General features: G+C 35.0%; 3 protein-coding genes across 5 annotated transcripts; 1 reads left to right on the forward strand and 2 right to left on the reverse strand.

The window, feature by feature from the left end:
- Window positions 1-250: 250 nt before the first annotated feature.
- LOC137823996 (AP3-complex subunit beta-A) lies at window positions 251-10,257 on the reverse strand. Its single transcript, XM_068629404.1, has 11 exons — window positions 9,737-10,257; window positions 9,473-9,549; window positions 8,988-9,237; window positions 7,529-8,146; window positions 4,852-5,025; window positions 4,562-4,688; window positions 4,378-4,487; window positions 3,983-4,183; window positions 2,533-3,515; window positions 1,971-2,240; window positions 251-868 (listed from the first exon to the last, which is right to left on the reverse strand). Exons 1-11 carry the CDS (start codon window positions 9,953-9,955, stop codon window positions 505-507), a joined length of 3,393 nt encoding a protein of 1,130 aa, XP_068485505.1. The 5' UTR covers window positions 9,956-10,257; the 3' UTR covers window positions 251-504.
- A 3,023-nt stretch (window positions 10,258-13,280) lies between these two features.
- On the forward strand, window positions 13,281-22,592 carry LOC137824317 (protein INVOLVED IN DE NOVO 2-like). Of its 3 annotated transcripts, XM_068629899.1 has the most exons (12): window positions 13,281-13,634; window positions 14,781-15,128; window positions 15,295-15,636; window positions 15,805-16,299; window positions 16,501-16,854; window positions 17,010-17,936; window positions 18,356-18,537; window positions 19,290-19,379; window positions 19,478-19,765; window positions 20,665-20,874; window positions 21,510-21,752; window positions 22,209-22,592. In XM_068629899.1, exons 2-11 carry the CDS (start codon window positions 14,813-14,815, stop codon window positions 21,744-21,746), a joined length of 3,441 nt encoding a protein of 1,146 aa, XP_068486000.1. In that variant the 5' UTR covers window positions 13,281-13,634; window positions 14,781-14,812; the 3' UTR covers window positions 21,747-21,752; window positions 22,209-22,592. The 3 variants fall into 3 exon arrangements, with proteins under 3 accessions (XP_068486000.1, XP_068485999.1, XP_068486001.1); XM_068629898.1 differs by lacking the exon at window positions 22,209-22,592 and having other exon boundaries at window positions 21,510-22,008; XM_068629900.1 differs by lacking the exon at window positions 14,781-15,128 and having other exon boundaries at window positions 13,305-13,634.
- A 423-nt stretch (window positions 22,593-23,015) lies between these two features.
- Window positions 23,016-25,293, reverse strand: LOC137825776 (expansin-A6). The gene is made up of 2 exons (XM_068631556.1): window positions 24,448-25,293; window positions 23,016-23,684 (listed from the first exon to the last, which is right to left on the reverse strand). Exons 1-2 carry the CDS (start codon window positions 24,918-24,920, stop codon window positions 23,375-23,377), a joined length of 783 nt encoding a protein of 260 aa, XP_068487657.1. The 5' UTR covers window positions 24,921-25,293; the 3' UTR covers window positions 23,016-23,374.
- Between the last annotated feature and the right edge of the window lie 293 nt (window positions 25,294-25,586).

Raw genomic sequence — 25,586 nt, forward strand, 5'->3', positions numbered from 1 at the left:
TAGGATATATAGGCTCCACACACACAATTAGTTGTACAAAAATAATAGTTTTTTTATTACGGTCATAAATCACAAAAGTGGCAAAATTTACATGGTAATTCAATATTGCGTGTCAGTGGAGTTCCTTTCCACGAGGAAAGAGAAACAATAAAAGCTTAGAACAATCGATATTATTGGATAAATTTATTGAGTAAAAGTCATTCAATAATAGTGTGTCAGAAAGGATGGATAAAAGAGTAGCAACACATACTAATAAGAATTACAAGATATAAAATCATAGGAAATTAGAGATCAAACATTAAAGAGATACAGACATCTCAATCCCCACCCTACCCGTTTTTATTTCCTTCCCAACAATATATAAAAAAGGAAAAATCTGAATTCCAATGCCTCGCCAAAAGCCATAAAAAATATTCAAAACAATTACTTGGACTGCATGAAAGTTTTTCAAATATACCTACTTACCCACAAACCAATGACTAAATTTCTATCCGATATCAAATCTTACAAGTGGGTAACAGAAGGCTCAACTAAGAAATTGACAACCCTATTTAAGAAATTTAAGCCAAATATGGTCTCTTCGCAGTTAACTTTTACAGACACAATTAATGGGTCGCAGCATTTACCTTCAACAGTAACTGTGATTAAGCATGGCATGGAATTGCTCAAGATCTCACAGCTGAAACGCAAACACAAACCAGATGCATCGTCAAGGTTGGTAGCAACCGGCATATCCACAGATACAAGAGAAAGGTTTGCATTGCTCAGCATCTTCAGTGCTAACGTTTCACAGATCACAAGGAATTTGTCCTCTGTCAAAGAGTTGCTTCCCTTGTTCACCTCGAGAATGTGATCAGTAAAAGTGCAACTGTATGCAAATTATGCAACAAAATCAAATTTAGAATGACACGATGAAACAAAAAAGGAAAAAAAAATATTTTGTCCCAAGAATGAAACAGGTAAAGATAAAGGGGAGAAAAAGTCTGAAGGTTCATGGAACATAAAAGCTCATGATAAGCAGATATAATATAACTGATGATTAATGCACAAAATATATTTTGTTTCTTGCGCCATTTAAATTACCAAGGCAATTCCAATGCCCATCTCTACACAATTTCTATTCAAATCAAGATGCAGCATTATTTATCTGACAAGAATTGCCTGCACCAGATATTTAATATTCTGAAGCTAGCAAACACTTACAAAGATCATTTTGTTTGACAAATGTCATTTGAAAAAAATAGTGAAAACCAGTTGGGCAAAATGCTAAGATATGCTATCTGCATAACCATGTAGGTAAAAACTACAAGGGTTTATGTGCTTTGTCGAAATGTTTTTCTATTTTTCATAATAATTACAAAATTGTCACATTGTTTTCACTTTGTTTCTTGCTTTCAAATATTTGTACAAAGAAACAAGACATCTTTGTATCGTAAAAATTGATGAAAACAGAAAAAATGTTCATTAACCAAACAGGCGCCCTAATTATTCTAGATTCTAACAGTAAAAAACGACATGCGGGATATACTGATTTAATCATTACAGTTTAGAGATGTTTTCCCAAGCATGCCCCTGAAGGATACATAAATAAAACAAAGAGCTTGAGTAAGCAATATTCATGCCATTCAAAATTTAAGCCTCCTTTATTTTTGACATGCCGAAAAGGCCAAATTACTAAATAAATGGTCAAAAGACCAAAATAATTTAAATTTAAATTCACTAATTCCCCCCTTTTATTCATAAGAGTTCAAGTTTTCAGTTTTCTCCCTCACACTCCCAACTTGCATATGGATGGCATTTCATAAGAATTTAACCAATATCTAACCCTCTATTATAGTATTTAAGTTTTCAATATAATTAATAAAATCCAAAGGGCCATCGTCTATGATAATACGATGAACCATAAGTTTTCCTACAACTACAAGGCACATGAACAGATATACCCAACAAACAACAAATAACAGCCATACCTCCTCACATATTCAAACATCCCTGGAAGATGAGATTCCTTATCTCTGAAATCTTCAATACCTATGGCAAGTGGTTTTACGAAGTATCCTATGTCAGGCTTTAACTTGACAGTGAATTTCTTGTCATTGCAAAATAAAGCCAGTTTCAGAGGCAAAAGGTGGTGATGGAAACGAACTAGCAGCATCCGGTTTGCTGTCTGACCAGGCTCCAGAGAAGGGATCTCCTCCATGGAAACTAGTGCAGGTTTATCAACATGAAATTTCAAGGTACTGCAACAGAGACATAAAAGTAGTCTGCATTAAGCACTTCGAAGCTAGCATGTAAAGATTTCACATTGGTAAATTAGCCAGTTCATAATACCAAAGTTTACACAATGTAATCTAAATTCAAATTTTCACCTTATAGTGATAGGTACCAATTTATGGAACCCAGTTAAAAAACAAAAAAAACATATATGTTCTTAGAACACATCAATAACACAATAAGTGTATAAAATCCAAATTATAAAAGATGAAAAATGAAGACAACCACCATACAAAATCAGAAAAGATTAAAACTTACTTTTCAGTTGGTGATGATATTTGATCAGTTGAATCAGAGCTTTTGCTATAATCTTCATCTATTAAGACTATATCAACCATGGGCTCCAGAGAACAATTTTCAAATAATACTTCCAAACATACAAGGTGAGAGGATATGGTAGAAGTATCAGATGAAAATGAATAATTCACCTTTAACCCATTTCCATTTGCAGGGTCTAAGAGAGTGTAGCATTTGGGTTTAACTCGGCTTCCAATATTTCCAATGGTTATTCGTGCTGAAGATCTACGAACTCGGCTTTGTTCTATCTCACTTTGTTTAGATGACTTGGTCGGTTCATCTAACCAAGACTCAAGAGACTTAGTTGACATCAAGTCCTGAAAAGCCTCTGTGCCAGAGGTAGCCCCAACATTCTGATTTTCGCAGACATTGCCCGTGTCTGAAATCTGAATCAATGGATCAGCATTATCTTCAGCTTCATTTCCAGAAACAGATTCATCGCTGCCACTAATGTTGCCTGAAGCTGTAATAGACTGTTCAGAACTATAATCTGAAGCACTTTCCTCATCCAAAGGCCCAGATGTGTCAGTATCCTCCTCATCTGAATCACTCTTAGCAGCTCCATCATACCGATCAAGATCGGTGTATGGCAGGCTACAAGGTTTTGGGAGAGGCTCATATCCTGGAGCAGCATGGAATACCAACTGTGAAAGTGACCCCGGAAGATAAAATCGGTAATCAATGGGTTCAGATGGAACTCTCAATGCTTTTGTCTCTCCACCTAATATGCATTCCACAAGCATACAGGAGGACTGTTTATTTTTTTCTGATTCACTATTTGCTTCTTCCCCATGATGACACTCCAAATTACTAGAGAGAACTTTCTTTAAGAAACGTGAACGATCACGAATATCATAATTGAGGTCACACTCAGCCAGTTCAATTACATAACTCCAAATTTTTCTCACAGTCAAAATATCTTCCCCCTTGATGCACAGTAAGATCTGTCACCAAAAGACATTTAAATCATAAACTTGTCACTTTCAATGGAACTCTTTCTTACCTTTTTTTTCTTATATAAGAAAGAAGAGCACAAAGGCATGAATATAAAATTCAGAAAAAAAGGTAAGGTCCTCAGTTCTAAATCAGTCATTATATGGTCCTATAAAATTCAATATTTCTTTCCTTTGTATTATTTAGCGGTCTTTAAAAGGCTGTCATTATTCAAAAAGAAGCAATCAGATTTATCCTCTTACTTAAGTTGGTCTTAGAGGGGCCTTTGTCAAGGATAAGTTTGCTATGCTCTATGTATGATAGGTAACAAGAAGGATTTTCCACATTCATAACTGTGACTAGATCCTACGCTATGGCTCATCACATTGTCCAATTAAAAAATTAATCAACCGATTAACAATATTTTAAAAAAAAAGTCTGTTTCATACAATAGTATAAAAATAAGTTGATGATATACCTTTGCAGTTGTATTAAGAATCTGAAGCTTGGCTTCCAATGCTTCTGAAGTAAAACATTGGGCAAGATACTCAAGTACTGTAATCAACATTCTTGGAACTATCTCGCCCAAAGAGCAATACTTCCCCAACATCCAAATAATCATTGCACGGGCAGCAGGAACCTTGATTTTATCCAAGCTACGGACTAACTGAATTATAACCTTTCAAAATGCAAAACTAGAGGTTTCAGTCATGAGTGAGCAATGTACCAAAAGATTGCAAGTGCTACTAACTCAAAATTGAAATCCCACATACAAGATATACACCATATTGTATCTCGAAGCAAGTTTTAACTCAATATAATTATAAAAAAGGAATAACAGTGCTGTGGGAGATGATTTTGTAAGAACAATACCTTCTCATAACTGGATGGTGCTATATTTATAATTGATTTGATGGATATAATTGCCTGAATTAGCACACCCTCTTCTCCATCCAAGGATCTAATTTCACCACAAAAAAATTCTGCAAATATGGATATTAAACAAGAAACGTGATATATTTCGTTAGTAAATAGACTAAACAACCATATCACACACCTTGTCTAACCAGAGTCAACAATCTTTCCAAGCACAAAGCTGCAGTGTTAGGAAGTCGCTGAGCACATAGACCAATGGCAGCAACTGTGTCAGCAGCAAATCTCCTATTCGGATCTCTGATATAATCCTAGCAACACACTAAGAAGAGTGTCACCAAACAACATGATTTAAATGTCATTGCGAAGAGTTAAAGGCAAAAGAGCCATAAAAATTAATGAACCCTGTGAGCAGGTGAGTGTGGATGTCTGCATAACTTATCTTGACAAAAAATACATATCAATGTGAAATACCTGAAACTCTTTATAAATTAACGACATGGATGTATCCGTAGCAATAGAAGAAAGTATATTCAGCTTCAGTGCCTTTATCTGATAGGAATCTGAAGAGCATATGAAAAAATCTTGATAGTGTGGAGCAAAGAGAGATGGCATAGCTTTAGCAAACACTTGGATATTGCACAATACCTACAGAAGTCAAAGAACGGACAATAATTAATGCTGAAGTTAATTATAAAAGAAATTAAGAATGAATATTTACTTGCCTTATCTAATTACGTGTTATATGTACCCTATAGCTCCTAATAATCATTTTATATATAAATAACATTTTATTATTCAACAAAGAGATACTTTCCAACATTTCAAATTCACAATAGTATGTTATTGGTAAAAAAGCAACCAAGTTATCTCCCAAGAACAATCAAACCCCATTACCTCTCAAAAGGATCAGCGTAAAAACAAAAACCTTGCAAAATTCTAACATTATCTCTCATTACATTATGTAAAGAAATCACTAACTGCATCTATACTTTGAAATTTTAAATGAATGAACCACCAATCAAACATTACATCCATTCTTGAAACCAAGCATTCTTATTTAGATGTCTGAGCAAATATTTCTTCATTAATGCATATCTTGACAACTGTCACCACTCATCACAACTGAAAATTTCCTTGAGTAAAAGTGAAACAATTCCTAAAACACGACAACAATGCCATCCGTGTATATAATAATAATAATTAGATCAAGCACTTAAAAGAAAGGCCATTAGCATGGCCTGCTAAAGGTATAGTTCTAGGGCTCATGAAAAGTTCTAACTTCATACCTATACCACCTACGTAGATATTGGGCTGTCACCCTAGCTAGAAGAAATCGGGCAAATCATCAAAGTAGTGAAGTGACTCCTAGAGGTGTCATGAAACCATCAAAATGTAATAAATGAAGGATAAGACTAAAAATAAGATCATACTAACTACAACGGGATGCTTTAGGTATCCCAGACCATACACTATAAACTGTATTCATTCAACCCACATTTGGTACATAGACCAAAAAACAATTATCATTTAATATTTTAGGCTCATCATAATTGCAAATCTAGAGGTTGTTGTTTGTGTACTAATACTATTCATAGTTCCCAAGTTTTCAAGGTAATACAACCTCCCTGGTCCTTGACAGTTCAAAAAATTGAGCAAAAGTGACATCTCTACTTTTAAGCTTCAAATTTGATATTGGTCCAACTCAATCCACAAACCATTTAGCAACAGAAAGGACACCTTGCTTGACACCAAAGATCTTGCTTTCTAACTCAACATGTAAAGATGTCATGTCGCATGGAAAAAGTATTTCCAAGGTCTTCCCAAATCCCATAAGCAATAGAGCAGACCATATAATTTCTACTAATTTTTGTAGTCATGGATCCACATAGCCATATCATAGTTCGTGAGTCATCATTGTCCCAAATTTGGAAATAAGGGTTATCATGAGATATGGCCTCTCCTTCTATATGGTTGAGAGTAATCATACCCTTCAACGTCTAATAAATTAAGCCCACTAGAGATAATTATGACCATTAAGACGGCTATCATCAAGCAAATGTGGAAGATCAACATTGTTTAGTGGAGTTGTCATGCCAAAAGCAAGAGATTCCTTAGCCTTTTAAAATAAGACAGATCAGAGAAAAAGAAAAGAAGAACAAAAACAACGAACAATGTCATGAACAGTGTTTCTTTCAAAGGAAAGAGATGCAACCCGAGGCAAAAGGGCAAGACAGTGCCAGGACTGGAATTGCCACCTCAGGTTGACTCTGGCGAAGCAAGCGACAATGGGAACAACTATGTGACACCCCGTCATACACCAGAAACACATGGAGCATGAAGCCCACTTGCATAGTCGAGAGACATGGCGTGTGGCTGCTCCAATGGCAAATCTTCTTGTGTGGTCACCAGCCCATTGGAGGTTCCAGCAACAGCATTGTGAACAATAATGACAATGACAGTGGCTGTGAAACACAATTTGAGTGCACTTCAAGCAAACCCGATAATAAGAGGAAATGGGTGCAGTTCAGACAACCCTAAGAAAAGGGAAGTGCAGCTAAGACAGCAATGAAAATAAGCAAAGCCAACTACATCGGGAAATATGATATCAACCAACTTGAAAAAGATTAAATTGTATGAGAAAAGTTTTTTTATTAAATTGATTCAATGAAACCGTACATAAGCCTCCATATATTACAAAGAGATATCTGGAATCTTCCAGCAGTACACATAATTATTACAATATCCTATTGTAGCTTATCAAAATATTTTCTCCTGGATCAACACTAAGCAATAGATAATTCTTCTCTTATGGTGGCTATCACATCACTTCAATAACCCTGCACGCAAAAAATTGTCTATCCTTTCTAAAACTAATTTAAATGACAGCATACATACAGACAGGTTTTTTCTCCTTTCAGAGGCTAGGAAGACTAATCGGCTTCTAACTAAACTCATTTAACAGTTGAGCCACATCGACGATTGGTAACATAATATAATCAACAAGGGGGGAAATAGAAATGTCATCTAATAAAAACTCAATAAAAGAAGCATATCAAATAACAAACAAATGAAAGTAACAGACCATGTAGAAAAACAGAAGCAAAACATGATAAACAAACTAACAACGGATTCAAGGAATGTTGCATACCACATATCTTGAGGCAGACGATGATCGCAGCACAAACAAGAGCGGTTTAACAATTCTTTTGATGTGCTCCTTAGAAGACATTATCCAGTGCACACTAGCAGCTGCAAGAACAACTGCACTGTTATTACTCCATAACAATGGTGACGTAGACTGCAGCAGGATCTTCACAACATCATTACTGCAAGATGTATATTGTGATGCATCTAATTTAGGAGCAACCATTTTTGTAGAACTTGAGCGTGATAAGTACTCATCTGGCCCTTCAATGTAACATTGGAAGATCATTTTCGCTAATTCAGATACAGTCTTATCAATGGCATAAATTGAATCTTCTTTTGAAGCAATATGGGATTCATCTTCCTCTAAATTGCCAACATCTTTACTAGACAAAGAAAACATTACAGATTCTTTGACAAGCCCATGCTTTGCTATCACATACCGCAGAAGGATCCCGATTAGAATTATTTGACCCCACTCTTCCACATCTGGAAGAATCTCACATAATCGTCTATAATTTCTTCCAATCAATGAAAAATTGTTAGGGCAAACTGAAGTAAATGCAGATGCAGCAGCTCCAACAACTCCTGGGGAATGGTCATTTAAAAGTAGTCCAACGATCTGCAGCATAAGAAGGATCAAAAAAATTGTACTGATCCTGGCTTTCCAACAATATATTGATTAAATCAAATATCTGGCACAAAACCATCTTTTAATAATTTTTATTTCAAGTATGTAGCCCAACGAAGTTGTTAGAATGGACCAAAAGAGCCTTAGAGACACTTGCTGGAGCAACAGGTTATAACTCAAAATCAGAAAAATTGGTAGGCAAATTAGTCGGATATGGTTTGAAGTACTATGCAGACCAGTTAACATTCAGAAAAGTGATTGGGTATTATTTAAAAATTAGACCACACAGTACAGGGTCAAGTTTATGAAAGAGCAACAGGAATCAGTGACCTGGGATATCCTTGAAGGTTTGTACAGATAATCTAGAAGGTTTATACGGGGAAAGGAGAGGTGACAGGAAGTAGCTCCATAATCCATTAGTTAATAGTTAATATAACTAGGGGCGTTCTAGGAACAGCCATTATTTAAGTAATTAGAAAGAGTGGAGATTACTGGGTTATACTGTCACAGCGGCAAGAGAATAAACTATAGCATACCATATAACTATGGATTAGTGTGCACAAAGATAGTGTACGAGGGAATTAGAAACAACAAAGCAGTGGAATGTAATAAAGGGATATCCCTTCAAATGTCACCTTGACTTGTCGTTGAATCAATAATAGTTATTCTTGATTTGTTTCCCACATTCATCTTGTTGTTACTTATTTTACTAGGTTTATAACATAAACCCTGATGGAAACATCACATTACTGGCTCCAACATTATCATGTCATCTATGTAAGTTGAAGTCATATCTCAATAACTTTAATAAATAGCACGACATTAACCAGACCTCTTCAATTGCAGAAGCATGTTCCTCCATCCGCAAATCATGAAGCTTGGGAAGAGCATTAGCAGCACATTTTCTAACATATACAGAAGGATCTCTCGCACATTTCTGCACAGCAACAAGAGCAAGAGGTGCAATTACATGAAGGCGGATTCCAGCCATGGCTCGAAGTGCCCATGCCCTCACTAATGGATTTGTGTCCCCAAGGTCCTTCTGAAAGTAATTAATCGACAACAACACCTCATTCGGACGCCTGAATAGAAGAAAATGAATATTAAGTAAACAACATCTCTCGTAATTGACAAAATTTAAGACCGCACATAAACAACAGCTTAAATTAACTTCCAAAGGCATAATTCTAGCACACTCAAACCTAAATCGTGATTACAAATGTGCAAACAAAAATACATCTAATCAACTAGCGGCACTTGTTTTTCAAGTCGCTCTACACAAATCAAAAGTGTTATAAACTAAATCCAGGCACTTACTTTTCAGCATAATGCAGTAGGTACAAGTAGACCAGCTTCTTCACTTCCAAGGACTGAGACGCAACATTTTTAACAACCTGTACTCATAGTTGAATCAAAGCGAGGAACATAAATCAATTCGAATTCCTAATCATGTTAATTAAAAATAAACTACCATGCGCAATCTGTCTAAATGCCTCTTCATAGAGAAAGGTGAAACAAACAGAAATCCGCGTTATGTAAGGAAGAGGTCATTGAGATGACGGTTGAGGAGGCGTAGGGTACCTGAGGGAAGAAGTTGGAGACGTCGAAGCCCTGAGCGATGAGAGCGAGCAGGCGCTTGAGAGCTTCGCACTTCTCCGAATCGAACTTGCTGTCGAGAAGAGGGGCGATATTGACGTCCTCGGGATCGTCGTAGAGGTGAGCATCGGTGCCGATCCGGAACACAGCCGTGGAAGCCTTGCTCAGAGATTCCGCCGTCGCTCCAAATTGCGGGAACATCATTTCTCTCCTTTTTATTTCTTTCTTAATCTCTGAATGGATTGATAGTTGTTTCTGATCTGTGCCTCTGCACTCCAACAAGTACTACCTACAAGCCCCAGGGTGCAGGGAGACTCCACTCATGACAGTTCGGATGATCCAAAACCAAACTTAACACATTGAATAAGGTTCTTCTCCACTCAATTTTAATTAATAATTAAAAATCATCACTTTAATTTTGATAGAGAAAAAATAAGTCACTCCTAGATAAAACTTTTACATCTTTTTAAGAATTATGACTTGATATTTGAAAAACAAAAGTTCTCAACCTAAAAGAAAACCTTAGAAAGAATAATTACAAATTTTTAGATCATATAAAATAAATGTTAACTATTAAAAAGTCTAATGTTACAAGGAATAAATACAAGAGTCGTTTTAGTTAAGATATAGTTGTTTGCAGTATAGTTGTTGTCGGTTAAATTCTAAAGTAGTCATCTGATCATATCCTTACAAATTTCATGAATTTTTTTGTTAAGTAAAATAAAAAAATTTCACGACGCAGTAAACAAGTAGTTTATATAATAAGTATAGTGTAAAATATGAGTTGAAATTCTTTTTGTTCCCTCTTGATTAGGTCATCTTCTTTCCCTTATATACAATAGTGTTCTCTTTCCCTTCTCCTTATATATGGTTTTGTTTTAAGTTATATTTCCAAATGAATTACAATATCGCATATCTAGTCAATTTCCATAATTAACGTTCTCCCTTCTTAATGAGGAGTAAATGACATCATTTTCATACATCGATATCAGATCTGCTTTCACCCTATTCTTGGATTTGTCCCATGACCTTACAACCCTCAGGTATAAGCTAACAAGGCCTGATAAGTTCATAATCATTAACTTTATGAGACTTTCTTTCTGCATCCTTACATTTTTCTTCCTACACTTCTACATTCTTTAAAATACTAAAATTATCCTTTCACAGTTTTATGTGATTTCGAAATAGGAGTTCTGTAAGAAAAAATGTTTCCAGAACAAAGGTTCCGTAAGCAAAGAGTGTTCCGGAATAGGATATTTGAAAGACAAAAATCATTTTGGAATATCCTTTCCAAAATACATTTTTTTTATTTTCAAATTGGTAAATCCATAATTAATAAAATGTGTTGTTAAAAATATGTTCTAGAAATATTTCGAAAATAACAATCTGGAAGACATTTTTAAATGGGGTAAAACAGTTTTCTTCAAAAAGATGAAGTGCAGGAAGAAATGTGTTAGGTACAGGAAGAAATGTGTTAGGTACAGGAAAAAACAACCTAACTTCATATATGAGCACCACTAAGATCATTTCACCACATGATTGACCTCGATCCATATCTTCATAAAAGTGTAAATATAATTTTCAAAATATTCTAATAATAATTTATAACATATATTTTCAAACATGAAAAATCACTAAGAAGATGCAATAGTGTATATCATGTTTAAATATATTCTTAACATATAGTATACTTTAAGAAGAAGAAAAACTGGCAATAGTTTTAGTTTTATGAATTGATAAAGCATGATTTTTTTTTACTTTGGTATCTGTCATACTAATTTAGTATAGTATACTCTTTTAGTATATTCTTCATTTTTTTTACCCAAATTCATCTCAATATAATCACATAAACATTTAAAATAAAAGTTGTAATCATTATTCATATAACCTTTTTTTTTATATTTTTGTTGTTTTAATTATCATCTTTCATGTTTTAATTTTTTTTTTAAAACATTATAATCTTAGATCTACTCAAGCTAAATGCAAAAATAATAAAAAAAATTATAATACATCTACACTACTCACACATAGATTTAAAATAGATGCAATGAAAACTCTCAAAAAAAAAATATTATGTGAAATTTTTGTTGTAAGACTTTCTACCTCAAGCCTTTCAAAAGTCTTCTCTGATGGATATTCAATATTTAAATCAACATCCCTACTTTTATTTAGGCTTGTCCTTCATATAAATTTCATTTGGATCAATTTTCTCCTTTTTTTTTATTTGTTATCCACGAAGTCTATTATTAATTGAGTCAATATCTAAGTATTTCTCCAACAAAGATAAATACTAATGTGGTCTCGGAAACATGAAGCAAGAAATAGGTTAAGTAAAAGGGATAGTCTTGATTTGAGTTTTGTATGACATATAATGAAAATGAAGAAGAATAAGACAAGTCGAAGAAGAACAAGACAAGTTGACAATATTAATTAGTGCATTGTTACATTAATACGACATTAAACCACCAAATAAACATCCATGAGTCTTAAGTTGTACGAAGATCATCCATCAACACACTATAGAATCTAAGGCGACCTATGAAATTTTCTTCATCATGAAAGTCACGAGTGTACTTGTTATGGTTAATGTTAAGGGTATTCATACTTAACCTTATGTATATTCTCTGTGGTACCCTATGTATATATAGCTATTCTGTTAGCACAATAATGCACATCAATTTTATATCAAACATTTTTTCTTCTCTCTCATCATTATCACATGGTATCGTGAGCTAGAAAGTTTTTTTTTTCTTTTTTCTTTCATGGCTTCCGCCGCTTCCTCTACACCATCATCTTCTTCCACAGACTTTCTCCATGAAAAGCTCCTCTTTTGTCTTTTTGCATCACTTTACTACTCCTATTCCACTCAAACTGGATGACGTAAATTTTCTGTTGTGGAAACAACAGGTTCTTGCCACTATTGATGGTCTGCTGCTTTCTTCGTTTCTTGATGGAACTCACGTTCCTCCTTGTTGCCTTTCTGTTGTCGATGGCACTGTCAGTGAAATCCTTCCTTCATCTCTTACAAACAACAATATAATTTGGTGGTTGCATGGCTTCTGACGTCCATAACCACTTTAATTTTAACCCAAATGTTGGATCTTAGCTCTGCAACACAAATATGACATACATTATACACATATTTTTCTTCTCGTGTCCACATAAATAAATTTGAAACTTCTTTAACTTCTTTTAAAAAATCTAAAGAAAGATCGTTTCCATAAGTATCTTTATCACAATTAACACTAATAATTTATGCACATCTATGCACGTACACATTAATATGAGATTTTCCTTTTAATATGAAAATATTGTGTATGGAGTGAGAACTCCTAAGTCAGAAACAATAGATTATAGAAGTCATATAATTTATTTATAAAAGATCTAATCTCAAACTCTTATTTTTTTTCTCTTGTCTTCTTCCATCCTAAAAACTGTCATCTATAGTTATTGTAATAAAAATAATAATAATATTATAAAAAAATTCTCACACGATTTTTTATATCAACTTATGAAACTGTTAAAATACAAGGGAGAAAATATTTGTAATTCTGCTAGTAATCATTAATCTATATTTATAGTTCATTTCCGATGCATGTATGTTTTGTGTTCCCAGTGACTCCTATCAGGACACCTGCTGTCAGTCTAGGACTTTAACGGCAATGGCAGTTGTTCATAGCACGCCCTACACACCTCCCAGAGCAAAACCCTAGCTTGTGATTACCACTTTTTTTTCTCCCTCACTCTCTATCATCACTTTTTCTCTTCAATTTTGCTCTTATTGATATTTACTGTGTCAATTTGGTGATTGTGAAGAAGAAGAACAACAACAATAACACTCCTCTCTGCGCTTCTATTGGTTCCTCTAATCTCGAGTCAATCGGTATTTTTTTAGATCCTGCATTTTCCATTGAGAATTCATGAATGATTGCATGTGGTTGAAACCTCTCCTTTTTACTTCTATCTTCTATTGTCTATTGTACTGCATGCTTTCTACACTGGAATTCATATCTGTGCAGTGAATTTGTTATCATTTTCATTTTTATGGCCTTGTTGCTTTCTTTTATCTTGTGTCCTTTTGGAAAATACATTATTTTAATATTTTTCAATGTTTGTTGTGGCTGTGTTTTGTTGCGTGAACATTTCTCTTTTATTTCTTTGCTATCTGACTTGTGGAATGTTCCTTAGAGACCACTTTAATTTTTGGACAATGAGACTTGAGTTTCTTGTTGATTAGGCCATGGCTAAATGATTTAAAATGTTTGATGGGTTATAAAAAAATAGAAAAGTAAAAGAAAAGGAGAAGAGATTTCCTTCTGCTTTCATGGTTGATGGCTGGTGAATTTATAATATCTATGTAGACGGTTAGAATATTTCATGTTGTTATGTTTGTCTCATCCTGATAGAATTTAGAAGTTGCTTACCTGCGACTTAGGTTTTTAGATGCATTATATTTTTATAAAAAAAGCAAAAAAAGTATACTTTTAGTTCCTACATTTTCAGTCAAACATAGTTATTTCCGTATACTTTTCATAGTATTAAATGTGGTCATCAAACTTTATAAACATGTGAATTTAGTTATTCCTTATCATATTTTTAAACTTTGAGGGTCAAATTCATCAATATTAAAAGTATGAAGACTTTGGACATGTTTTACTAAAGTATAATGACTAAAAGTGATATGAAAGTATGTTTTTCTCTTTTGTAAGTAATTTGATTCCATAATTAAAGACACATTCTAATTTAAGTAATCATGTACTTGCTCAAAGGTTTTAAACTGCAGTTCTTGTTGTGGTTTTGTCATGTTCCTTGATATTGCAATAAAATACAGACACATGCAGTTCATATAGTCATAATTGAGATCATATCATGGTCTGGGTTCAATTGTCCCAAAACCTTGACAGTTTGGTCAAACTTGCAATCGTGAACAGTTTGTTTGCTACTTCAATATGATATCTAATGGAGAAATCTGTAAAACAACAAAACAATTTCTAGCACTAATAGTCTAACAATAATTTTAATCTTTCAGCTGGCATAATATTAAGCCTTGGTGAAACCATAATGGCTCAATGCTCTAACAAGGATATTGACACAAGTGCATCTCAATTAAGTTGGTGGTATGTAGATATATCTTATCAAGAACTCAAAAAGGGAAGTTACAAAGTGAAAAGCTCAGATGAAACTTTCATTTGTCCATACTGTCCTGAGAGAAAACAGGATTATAAGTATAGGGAACTCCTTAATCATGCTTCTGGGGTTGGTCGGAGTAGTTCAGGAAAGAGAACTGCAAAAGAGAAGGCTAATCATCTGGCTTTAGTGAAATATTTGGAAAAGGATCTTGCTTATCTGGATGGCCCATCAAAACCTGCAGATAAAGGTCTCCCTGTTAATGAAGTTACTGAACAAAAATTCTGTTTTAAATTTTGTCCTTGTTATTTAAGATGAAACTTTCCAATTCGCAATATATTTAATAGAATAGTGAATATATTTGATAACATAACATGACAACAGTCAGCACTAACATTATTTATTTTTACTTTCAGGTGTCAAATCATTTAGCCCAGGAGAAACTGTAATGTCTCAGTGCTCTAACAAGGATACTGATACATCTCAAATAAGTTGGTGGTATGTAGATACATCTTACGAAGAACTTAAGAAGGGAAGTTACAATGTGAAAACCTCAGATGTGACTTTCATCTGTCCCTACTGCCCTAGGAGAAAACAAGATTATTTGTACAGGGAACTCCTAGAGCATGCGTATATGGTGGGTCGGAGTAGTTCTGAAAAGAGAAGTGCCAGAGAGAGAGCCAATCATCTTGCATTAGTGAAATATTTGGAAAATGATCTTATTATTATGGATGGCCTGTCAGAACCTGTTGATAAAGGCGAGTCTCCAGTTCATGGAGATGACTATAACAAAATTTCAGTTCAATACTTTCTTTATTCCAAGTTACTGAATATGCAGAAACTTGCCTGTTCACAAATATATCTAATGGAATAATTGTAAAGCAGCATGACAGTAGTCAGTACTAACACTGTCTTTTGTTTCTCAGGTACCAAATTAAGCTTAGGACAACCTGAAATAGCTCAGTGCTCTAACAAGGAGACTGGTATGAGTGCATCTCCTCCAATAAACTGGTGGTATGTAGATAAGTTTTACAAAGAACTCAAAAAGGGAAATCACATTGTCCAAACCTCAGAAGAGACTTTTTCTTGTCCATACTGCCCTAAAAAGAGAAAACAGGATTATGTGTACAGGGAACTTCTTGACCATGCTTCTGGGGTGGGTCAGAGTAGTTCACAAAAGAGAAGTGTCAGAGAGAAGGCTACTCATCTGGCCTTAATGAAATATTTAAAAAATGATCTTATGCATATGAATGATCCATCAAAATCGGTAAATGAAGGTAACCCCCCAGTTACCATAGTGAATCAGAGTAATTCAGAAGAAAGAAGTGTCAGAGAAGATGCTACTCATCTGGCTTTAGGGAAAGACTTGAAAAGGGATCTCACAAATGTGAGTGGTTCATCATCAAAACCTGTAAATGAAGGTGATCCACCTGTTGTTAATGAAGAGATCAGACGGAGATTCTATTCAAGTTTTTCTAGTTATTGATTATTAGATTGATTAATTCAATTCACTATGATGTATAATGAAGTAGCCCGCGAAGTGACAATTTTGATCAAAATTAAAATCAGCAAAGTAACTCGAGGCAGCCAGTACTAATACTGTTTTTGTTCTTTTCTTTCAGGAACCATAATAATAAGCCCTGGAGAAACGGCAATTGGTTGCTCTGACAAAGATAGCAATATGAGTTCATCTCAGATTGGGCGCTATGTAGATAAATTTTATGAAGAACTCAAAAAGGGGAGACACTGTGTGAAAACCTCGGATGAGACTTTCACATGCCCATACTGCCCTAATAAAAAGTTAAATCGGGATTATGTGTACAGGGAAATCCTTGAACATGCTTCTGGGGTGGGTCAGAGTAGATCACAAAAAAGAAGTTTCTTTGAAAGGGCTAATCATCTGGCTTTAGAAAAGTATTTGAAAAAGGATGTTATGAATGTGGGTGCTTCATTTCCATCAAAACCTATGGATCAAGGTGATCCTCTGTTAATGAAACATTTGTAACAATATTTATGTTTCTTCTTCTCTGTTACCAGATTTGCACATATTGGCCAATTCAGAATGATACTTAGTTGAACTAATCTATAAAGCAACATGACACATTTGTTACTTACACTATTTTTCTTTCAGGCACAACAACAGCAACCCCAGGAGAAACTGTAATGGGTCACTACTCTCAAAAAGATAATAATATAAGCGCAACTCAAATAAGTGGGTGGTATGTACATAAATCCTATGAAGCACTCAAAAAGGTAAGTCACATTGTGAAAACCTCTGAAATGACTTTCGCATGTCCATACTGCCCTAATAAAAAGAGAAAGAGGGATTATGTGTACAGGGAAATCCTTGAACATGCTTCTGGGGTGGGTCAGAGTAGCTCACAAAAGAGAAGTGCCACTGAAAAGGCTAATCATCTGGCTTTAATGAAATATTTGCAAAAGGATCTTATGAATGTGGATGGTCCACCAATAACTGTGGATGAAGGCAATGCTGAGGAGCAGTTTGTGTGGCCATGGGCTGGGATATTGGTTAATATTCCTACTAGACAGACAGAAGATGGACGTGTTGGGGGAAGTGGTTCCAAGCTAAGGGATGAACACCGAAGCAGGGGATTTAATCCTTGTAGAGTGCGCACTTTATCAGATGTCTGTGGTCACTCTGGAACTGCAGTTATGGAATTCAATAAAGATTGGACGGGTTTAGATAATGCTTTGGCATTTGAGAGAGCATATGAATTAGATCATCACGGGAAAAAGGACTGGTTTTCTAATACTGAGCAAAAGTCTGGTATTTATGCATGGATTGCTCGAGCTGATGACTACAAGATGAACAATATCATTGGGGAACAACTACAGAAGATGGGGGATATCCAAACAATATCTGAGCTCATGAAAGAAGAAGCTCGAATACATGGTAAACTCGTCTCCTGCTTGAATAATACTATTCAGGTCAAGAAGAAGCGGTTAATGGAGATGGAAGAAAAATACAATGAGACTTCACGTCACATGGAAATTGTAATGGGAGAAATCGATAAGCTCACTCAAGATCACAATCAAGGTATATATTATTATTGAATCTAACTTGCTTTATTCTCTAATTTGGATCATGACTCGTTTGATGTTGTTGTTGTTACTATTTTTTGTTTCCAATTTATTTTTCAGTCATAAAGGTCCATTTCTATGTTGAAATTACTAATTGTTTACGTTGGCATAATTGCCAGTGTGATAGATTATAGATCACTGGATTGAATCTGATTTTAACAAATTTTTATTGGTAGAATCAAAGTCCAGACACTGCAAACTTCTGGTTGCATCATCATGGTGATTACACTATAGAATTGATCTATATAATTATAATGGTTTCCATATGTCCTGTTGGATCTTTTGCAATACACTTCTACCATTTCATTGTTTGTAAAGGATGCTATACTATTTTAATGACGTTTGTATCATTATACCATGATTGCTTGTATTCAGAGATGAAGAAAATACAGTCAAGTGCAACTCAGCACTTCCAGAATATTTTTAATGGTCATGAAAGGCTTAAGTTGCAACTGGAATCTCAGAAAAGAGAGTTTGAGTTGCGGAGAATTGAACTGGAAAAACGTGAAGCACATAACGAAAGCGAAAGAAAGAAGTTAGAAGAAGAGATTATGGAGGTGTAGTGTTGTTATTATTATTGTTATTGTTGCATCTATTCTATCATGCTGTGGTTGAGATTCCTGTGAAATAGAAATTGAAGGAAAAGATTATTGTTTAAGGATAATTAATTTAGATGTTCAATATTAATTTGTTTTAGTGATTTAAATGGAGGAATTGGCAAGCAAAGTTAATAACTTTTCCATTTTTACTTATCAAGTTTGATGATCACCTAATGATTGGAAAATGTTTCCAGTTGATTTGTGGGTGAACTAAGCCCACGCATATTGGGAATGTAATCTAATTGGTTTATATTATAGTAGTAAGCAATTGCAGGCTACATATTTTCTTCTATGAAAATCCTTTTTGTCTTTTTGCCAGTAAAAAATGGATTACACGACTGTTTCTGTCAATGAATATTTTAATTTTTTTAATGTAATGTATTCTAAAATGGATGTCAATAATAATAATAATATGAACTCCATTTAGTTTTTATATGCTAAGGAGTTTACGTGATGAAATTTAGGGAAAGGACGGCTAAAATAAAAGCTACCAGTTTAGAAGTTGTGTATCTAAGAATGTCATTGGGATTTTTTTTTTCTATTTCTGTCATTATTTTGTCCTTCCCGGTGAGAACTTGCTATGGAACCTATAAAAAAAAAAGGTTTGGCATTATGTTTTATTTGTGCTTTTGAAATCCTTCAATAATGACGATGTGGCTGAGAATTTGTTGGAATGTTATGTATAGCAATGCTGATGCTTGTCTTTTTAGAATGCATTGAAAAATAGCGCTATGGAAATGGCTGTTCTGGAGCAACAGAAAGCTGGTGTAAATGTTTGGAAACTGGCTGCAGATCAAAAGGTTTGTGTATCCCTTTTTGTGCTTTTTTAATGACTGAGTGTCATTGTCCACATCAGAATAGCTGGTTGTTAATTCCATTTGACAATCTATTTATCCAGCGGCAAAAAGAACAACTTCGTCATAAAATCATCAGGCTTGAAAAACAACTGGAGGTGAAACAAAAACTAGAATTGGAGATTCAACAACTGAAAGGAAAATTAAATGTCATGCAATACATCGAAGATGATGGAGACTCAGAAGTTCTGAATACGGTGAATGTCTTACACAAGGATTTAAGAGAGAAGGAACAGTCACTACGAGACGTAGATGCCCTGAACCAAACACTAATTATTAAAGAGCGTCAGAGCAATGATGAGCTACAGGAAGCTCGAAAAGAATTGATTAATGTAAGTGTTTTTTGAAAGTCTTCTATTCCCATAGTTATGATTTTGTTAAAGCATCTCGGCTGTCCGTAGAAAATGGCTCCAATCATGTTTTAAATGATGACTTGTCCATTAAAATTGTTGTACCAAAGAATCAATGATATTAATTTATTTATAGAACTTCCTTTCACGTCCCACGTTGATAGAAAAATAAAATTGCTCTGATGTACAGTATGCATTTGAATGACGGGCTTGGACATACTATTTCTTTGGTACATTAAATCCACTATTTCTAAGATGAGACATAAGGTGCAACCATAGGAAGGAACAGGGGAGGGAAAGCAATGGGGTTCTCTTTACTTTGTTGAATTCACAAGAAAGAAAAGGACTATCTGAGGAGAGAAACCATTGAGTCTTGTGAAAAGGAAGGTGGGACATTTGAAGTCCAAAACACATTTGAAAGAGAAAAAAATTGGCATTTGTGAAAAATAGTTGGAAAGTGAATCTTAAAATTGCTGAAAGATTTATTGGAACATAAAAGAGAAAAATGTGACGAGTTTGTTTAAAATTTAATTTCTTTCCTGCCTGCTTATATTTCTTAAATTTCAAATATACTGTGTATATATTAATTATTTTAAATGCTATATAAAAAAAAGATTATTGATAGTACATTAACTGATATTTCAAAAGTAGTACAAACTCAAATAGTATATCAACTGTGTATACGTCTCCTCCCACATGCCATATATTTGATATAGTAACATACCTTAAATCGCCTACATTACCATATTGAAGTGTATTGCAAACCAGTTAACAATGTTTAAACTATGACAGTGTTGGGGGTTTCAATACTCATTTGGTACTCTTGTGTTTTGAATTTTTCTAACTTTTTCTAAACTTTCTTGAAATTTTATATGTTGCAGGGCATTAAAGAGATATCTTGCCGTGCTAGTGTTGGAGTGAAGAGAATGGGGGAGCTTGATATTAGACCATTCCTTGAAGCTATGAAGAAAAAATACAATGTTGAGGATGCAGAAGATAGAGCTTCAGAACTGTGTTCATTGTGGGAAGAGTATATAAAGGACCCAGAATGGCATCCATTTAAAATTACCGTAATTGAAGGGAAAGAACAGGTGTGTCTTATAGATATCACTATTTAGTCTTAATCAAATTTGGCATTTTCTGTTGTAAGCTCCTTGAAATCTACTTAGTTAGAAACAATGGATATACGAAGCTTAATCCATGTATTTGATACCTAAATACTGGGTTAGAATTATTTTGGCCCGGGAACATGTATCTCTTCGATCATGTTTTCGAAGGGTTGATTTTACCTGCCTTCATCCATATATGAACTTTTCATGGTTACAAAATTAGAAGAAAAATAATTCTGACTGAATGACATTGCTATATGAACTATTCTGATCAGTATGTAGATTATATAATGATGTTAGATGATTAATTTTAGAACTAAGATAAATGGTGCCTATCTTTAGGAAAGTCAATCAGGATGTTTTTAAATGAAGTCATATTATGGTTGGAACAGGGCATCTCCAACTTCTTAAGTGGGTTTGGTTAAAACACGAGCAACAACATGGCATCTCCAACTTCCATTCTACTGCGCTTAACCAACTTGCTTGGCTCATTACACTAGTTTAGGACCATATTTAACCAATGGTTTTCATATTCATTTTAATCTACAATCTATTGCATTATTTCTCTAATATATGTTTTTCTAACTTGTCTGGTTTCATGATTTTTTTCATGGCAGGAAATCATAGACAATGAAGATGAAAAGTTGAAAGCACTGCAAAATGAGTTGGGTGCAGGAGTCTACCAAGCTGTGGTGACAGCTGTGACAGAGATCAATACATATAATCCAAGTGGGAGGTATACAACCTCTGAATTATGGAATTACGAAGAGGGAAAGAGAGCTACCTTGCAAGAAGGAGTAAAATTGTTATTGATGCAATGGAAACTATCTAAACAGAAAAGAGGGACGGCGTAAAGGCTGGTATGTATGTACTTATAAAATAAGACAACCATAATTATCAATTTTCTTCTGCTCTACACATTTAGAAAGAAAATTTTCTCAAAGAATTAAGGACTACGGGGAGGTTGCGTCTTCTCTTAGAATATTGTTAGATAGTTTATAGTGTTCAAAAAATTTGTTTTTTCCTCCTATCTATTTGATTACTGTTTCAACGTAACCATGGAATATAATGCTGAAGAGTTGAATTGGTTATAGGAATAAGCATGTTTCTTTCCAACACTATATTATTAATGTTTAGTGTTCAGAAAATAGTTTTAGCCTGTACATAGTTTTATGCATATTATAGGTTGGCCAGACATGTTCAGCCTTAGGATGAACACTTTCTTAAAAATGAAAAATAAATTATCAACCCTATTATTCTAAGTTGAATTATGAGCTTGTTCTAATATTCAATTAATAAATTACTTCACTTATCAGGTGACATTCAACCAATGAAATATGTAACAAGTTATGTATTTACTTAAAAGAAACAAGTACATGCCTCCTGTAGAGAGAAACCCAATGAAGAAAGTGATAACTAATGATGCATTGCAACAAAAACTGCTATGCTTTTTGTCTCTGCTCCAGATGATGACAAGTGTGCGCGAGCCTCAGGCTTCAAAATCAGCATATACTTCTCATTATTTTCATACTCATTCGTATCATATTCCTCTTAACTAGTCAAATTAATTTTAGCCATCTCTATTTGTTGTTTATATTTATAAATATTATGTATTTTTAATTGAAAAATAATATTCAATTTGTTTCTCCCTCTTTAAATCTGAGTTCCAAATATATGACGTTTCATTGGACGTGTAGAAAGTTTCTTAAAAGCCCAACTCTACACCCAACAATCTCTAAAGTCCACTAATTAATAAAAAACTATAATAGAATTGCATCCATTAAAGAGCACATTAGTTTTTAATCCATGCTACCTTTTTATTTTGGCATCGAACAACTTAAGAAAAACAACACGGAAGGTATAGAATCTACTTTGCAAACAGTTTATGAAGAGACAAATACGGTGAATTAGAGCCCATTTCCACAATTTTCTTTTTCTCTTTTTGCTTTTCGGCGCAGTTAAGCGTGCTCATCAGCTTCAGAACATTTCATTTCATGCATCAAACACACTTGTCAAAATTCAATTAACTCATCACTTCACCAAATTATAGTTGGAAAACTATTGTTCAACTTAACTAGAATGAGAGCAAACATTAAAACCCAGCTTAAAAAAGTGAAGAAAAATTATAAAGATAAACACACTTGATATTTTCATTAATATAAATATATCTAAGAAATATAGCTGCGGGCTCATACATTTGAAGCCACTTCAGCCCCTTACAAGTTTCACACAATGTTCCCCTCCATTTTTTCAGATCCTATAACACTTCAAACTCGTATACCAAGACAACCCCAACATCATATCCCTCTACTTGCACAAAAGACAAAGAAAGAAAAAGTCAAAAAGTTTACTGATCACTACCACCACTTACTTTACTTCCCTCCATTTTTTCTCCCAATATCCACATCCCAAGGCAAATTCAAAACTACATAGAGGTAAAGCTTTTGCTTTTTGTAATAAAAAAAGGACCCAGAAAACGTTATCAGACCCTGAAATTTTTGCCTGTGAAGGTTTGGCCAAATTGCCAATTGGCGGGTACAATGTTCCAAGAGGTGGAGGTGCGTCGGTCACTGGCTGTCACCCTGAAGGAGAGTGACTGACCAACCAGAACAGCGTTTGACTGCCAATTCTGACCCCAGTTGCGGCTCATACTCATCCACCCAGTCTTAGCCCCTTTCACGCTCGTCCTCACGACATCCCCTGCACCGGCCACGTTGGTGATCAAAACCAGGTTAAAGTAACGGAAGCCGTTGATCGTGAACCTCATCCCTCCCTGCTTTCGACAAGGCACCCTGCACATCCACGCACCCAATCACAATCGTCAGTGGCATTATTCGTAATAAAGTGCATCCACGATGGCAAATAAGTACAATTACATATTTACAATCACACCACGTAATGAAGATTAATCTTATTTTTGGTTGGTTTCGAGAATCGTGCAATTACGCGGCAAAAGGTGCACGTTTGTCAAAATCTTGAACCGGTTTCAGATAAACGGTTCAGGTTTTCTCCAGACAGGGCCACCAAATAAGCATCTACGGTTCTCATCTGTTTTCACTTTTCTGAATTACGAATTACCTATTGTCTACTGTCTAGTCCCCGCCACAGTGTAAGAATATCAGTACACTTTGTCGGTTTAAACGACGTCGCATTTCTGTCTCTGCGCTTTGTACTCTCAGAAGGCCAAAAGCCAAACAAGCGCGTTTACTCTATTTCCTTTATTCTCATTTTATTATAAAATAATAAAACATCAAAATCTCCCTTTTTTTATACTCCTACAATATTAAAGTTAATTAATTTCTCCCTTTCTTTACTATAAAAAATTATTAACTTTTTTATTGCTAGTGTCTAGACAATTGTGTCAAAAACTACACCTATCCCAAATGCGGAAAATTCCGTTTTTTTCAACTCTAATGTTTTAAATTATGAAACACAAATTATTAATAACTGATATTTAAAAGAGGAAAAGTAAAAACAGAAAACATATATAAAATAAACATATAATGAAAAAGTTAAGGCGAAGTGTGGAGCGAAAATGGGTGAAAGTAACGTTACCTGCGGTAAGAGACGGGGACGATTCCGGCGCGGTACTCAGCGATTTTGAGGAACATGGGCATGGCGAGGTCGAAGTGTGGTCTGGGAGGGTTGCACCATCCTCCATTGTCGCTGGGGAGAGCGTAGTTCGGAGGGCAGAAGTTCGTGGCCGTCACCAAGATCGAGGGGCTGCCAGCGTGGCACCAGCTCGGGTCGTCCGCGCACTTTATCTCGAAGCACGCTCCGCAGCTCAGCCCGCTGTTGAACAGTGCAGTGCTCAGGGCCGCCGTGTTCACGCCGTACCCCTGGCTGTACAGGTTCCCGTAGCCGCACGCGCCTCCCATTGTACCCGACGCGTCGCTACCGCCGTAGAACGTGGCGTGCGCGGTCTCCCACGCGCCGCCGCCGTACACGCCCGGGATTCGGGCCTCGGCGGAAGCGAGAAGAACGGTAACGAGGGAAACAATGGCAAGGAGTTTTTGAAAAGAAGCCATTATGAGTGGGAAGACCGAGCAGGGTTTTGTTAGGAGTTATGAAAAGAAGAACGGTTTTAGAAACTAACTCGCTCTGCGTTTGAGTTCTGTGGAGGGAAGTGCGAAAGGTTCGTGCTATTTATCAGAGAAAACTGGGCCCCACTGAGATCTCTTTTGGACCGTAGATTTTCACACTTTTTGTTTACGTTTATTTTTTACCACATATCCATTTTACTGAAGTAATCGTAAGTGAGTGTGCAAGAGAATACTATGGCGGTGAAGAGTGTAGGGGACAAAAGAGGTTAGGGACATTAGGACCTCAAAATATATATCAATTCTCCTTGCTTCATTTGCAAGTTGTGGCAACCATTGAAACCATTTTTTCTAGGTTGGAATTTGAGGTTGTTCTTTATGTTACTAACTTACTATGTTTCTCTTCTTTTTCTCTCTCAATGTTTCAACTCCACTCAAATAGTGAAAAAAGCCTTCACACTATGAACATATAGTTGTACGGATGTGATTTATTTTCCATATGAATAGTGCTCAGGGACCACCAAATCAAAGGTTAATGTAAATTATCTATCATTCTATACATTTTTAATGTTGATAAAATGACAATGACTATTAACACACACACATTCTCAAAAACATATTTCAAAAAAATGATTATGAGCGAATGATAAGGGG

The sequence above is a fragment of the Phaseolus vulgaris genome, chromosome 8 (genome assembly GCF_000499845.2).
Source record: "Phaseolus vulgaris cultivar G19833 chromosome 8, P. vulgaris v2.0, whole genome shotgun sequence".
Lineage (NCBI taxonomy): Eukaryota > Viridiplantae > Streptophyta > Magnoliopsida > Fabales > Fabaceae > Phaseolus > Phaseolus vulgaris.

Bases quoted from the DNA above. Each gene is read 5' to 3' on its own strand.
- LOC137823996 (XM_068629404.1), bottom strand. From the start codon at position 9,955: ATGATGTTCCCGCAATTTGGAGCGACGGCGGAATCTCTGAGCAAGGCT. The intron at 8,147-8,987 runs GTCTGGTTAATG...CTTATGCTGCAG, and splicing joins ATGCTTCTGCAATTGAAGAG to ATCGTTGGACTACTTTTAAA. The intron at 4,689-4,851 runs GTATTTCACATT...GTGTGTTGCTAG, and splicing joins TAATTTATAAAGAGTTTCAG to GATTATATCAGAGATCCGAA.
- LOC137825776 (XM_068631556.1), bottom strand. From the start codon at position 24,920: ATGGCTTCTTTTCAAAAACTCCTTGCCATTGTTTCCCTCGTTACCGTT. The intron at 23,685-24,447 runs GTAACGTTACTT...GTGGATGTGCAG, and splicing joins GTCCCCGTCTCTTACCGCAG to GGTGCCTTGTCGAAAGCAGG.
- LOC137824317 (XM_068629899.1), top strand. From the start codon at position 14,813: ATGGCTCAATGCTCTAACAAGGATATTGACACAAGTGCATCTCAATTA. The intron at 16,300-16,500 runs GTGATCCACCTG...CTTTTCTTTCAG, and splicing joins ATCAAAACCTGTAAATGAAG to GAACCATAATAATAAGCCCT. The intron at 17,937-18,355 runs GTATATATTATT...GCTTGTATTCAG, and splicing joins CACTCAAGATCACAATCAAG to AGATGAAGAAAATACAGTCA.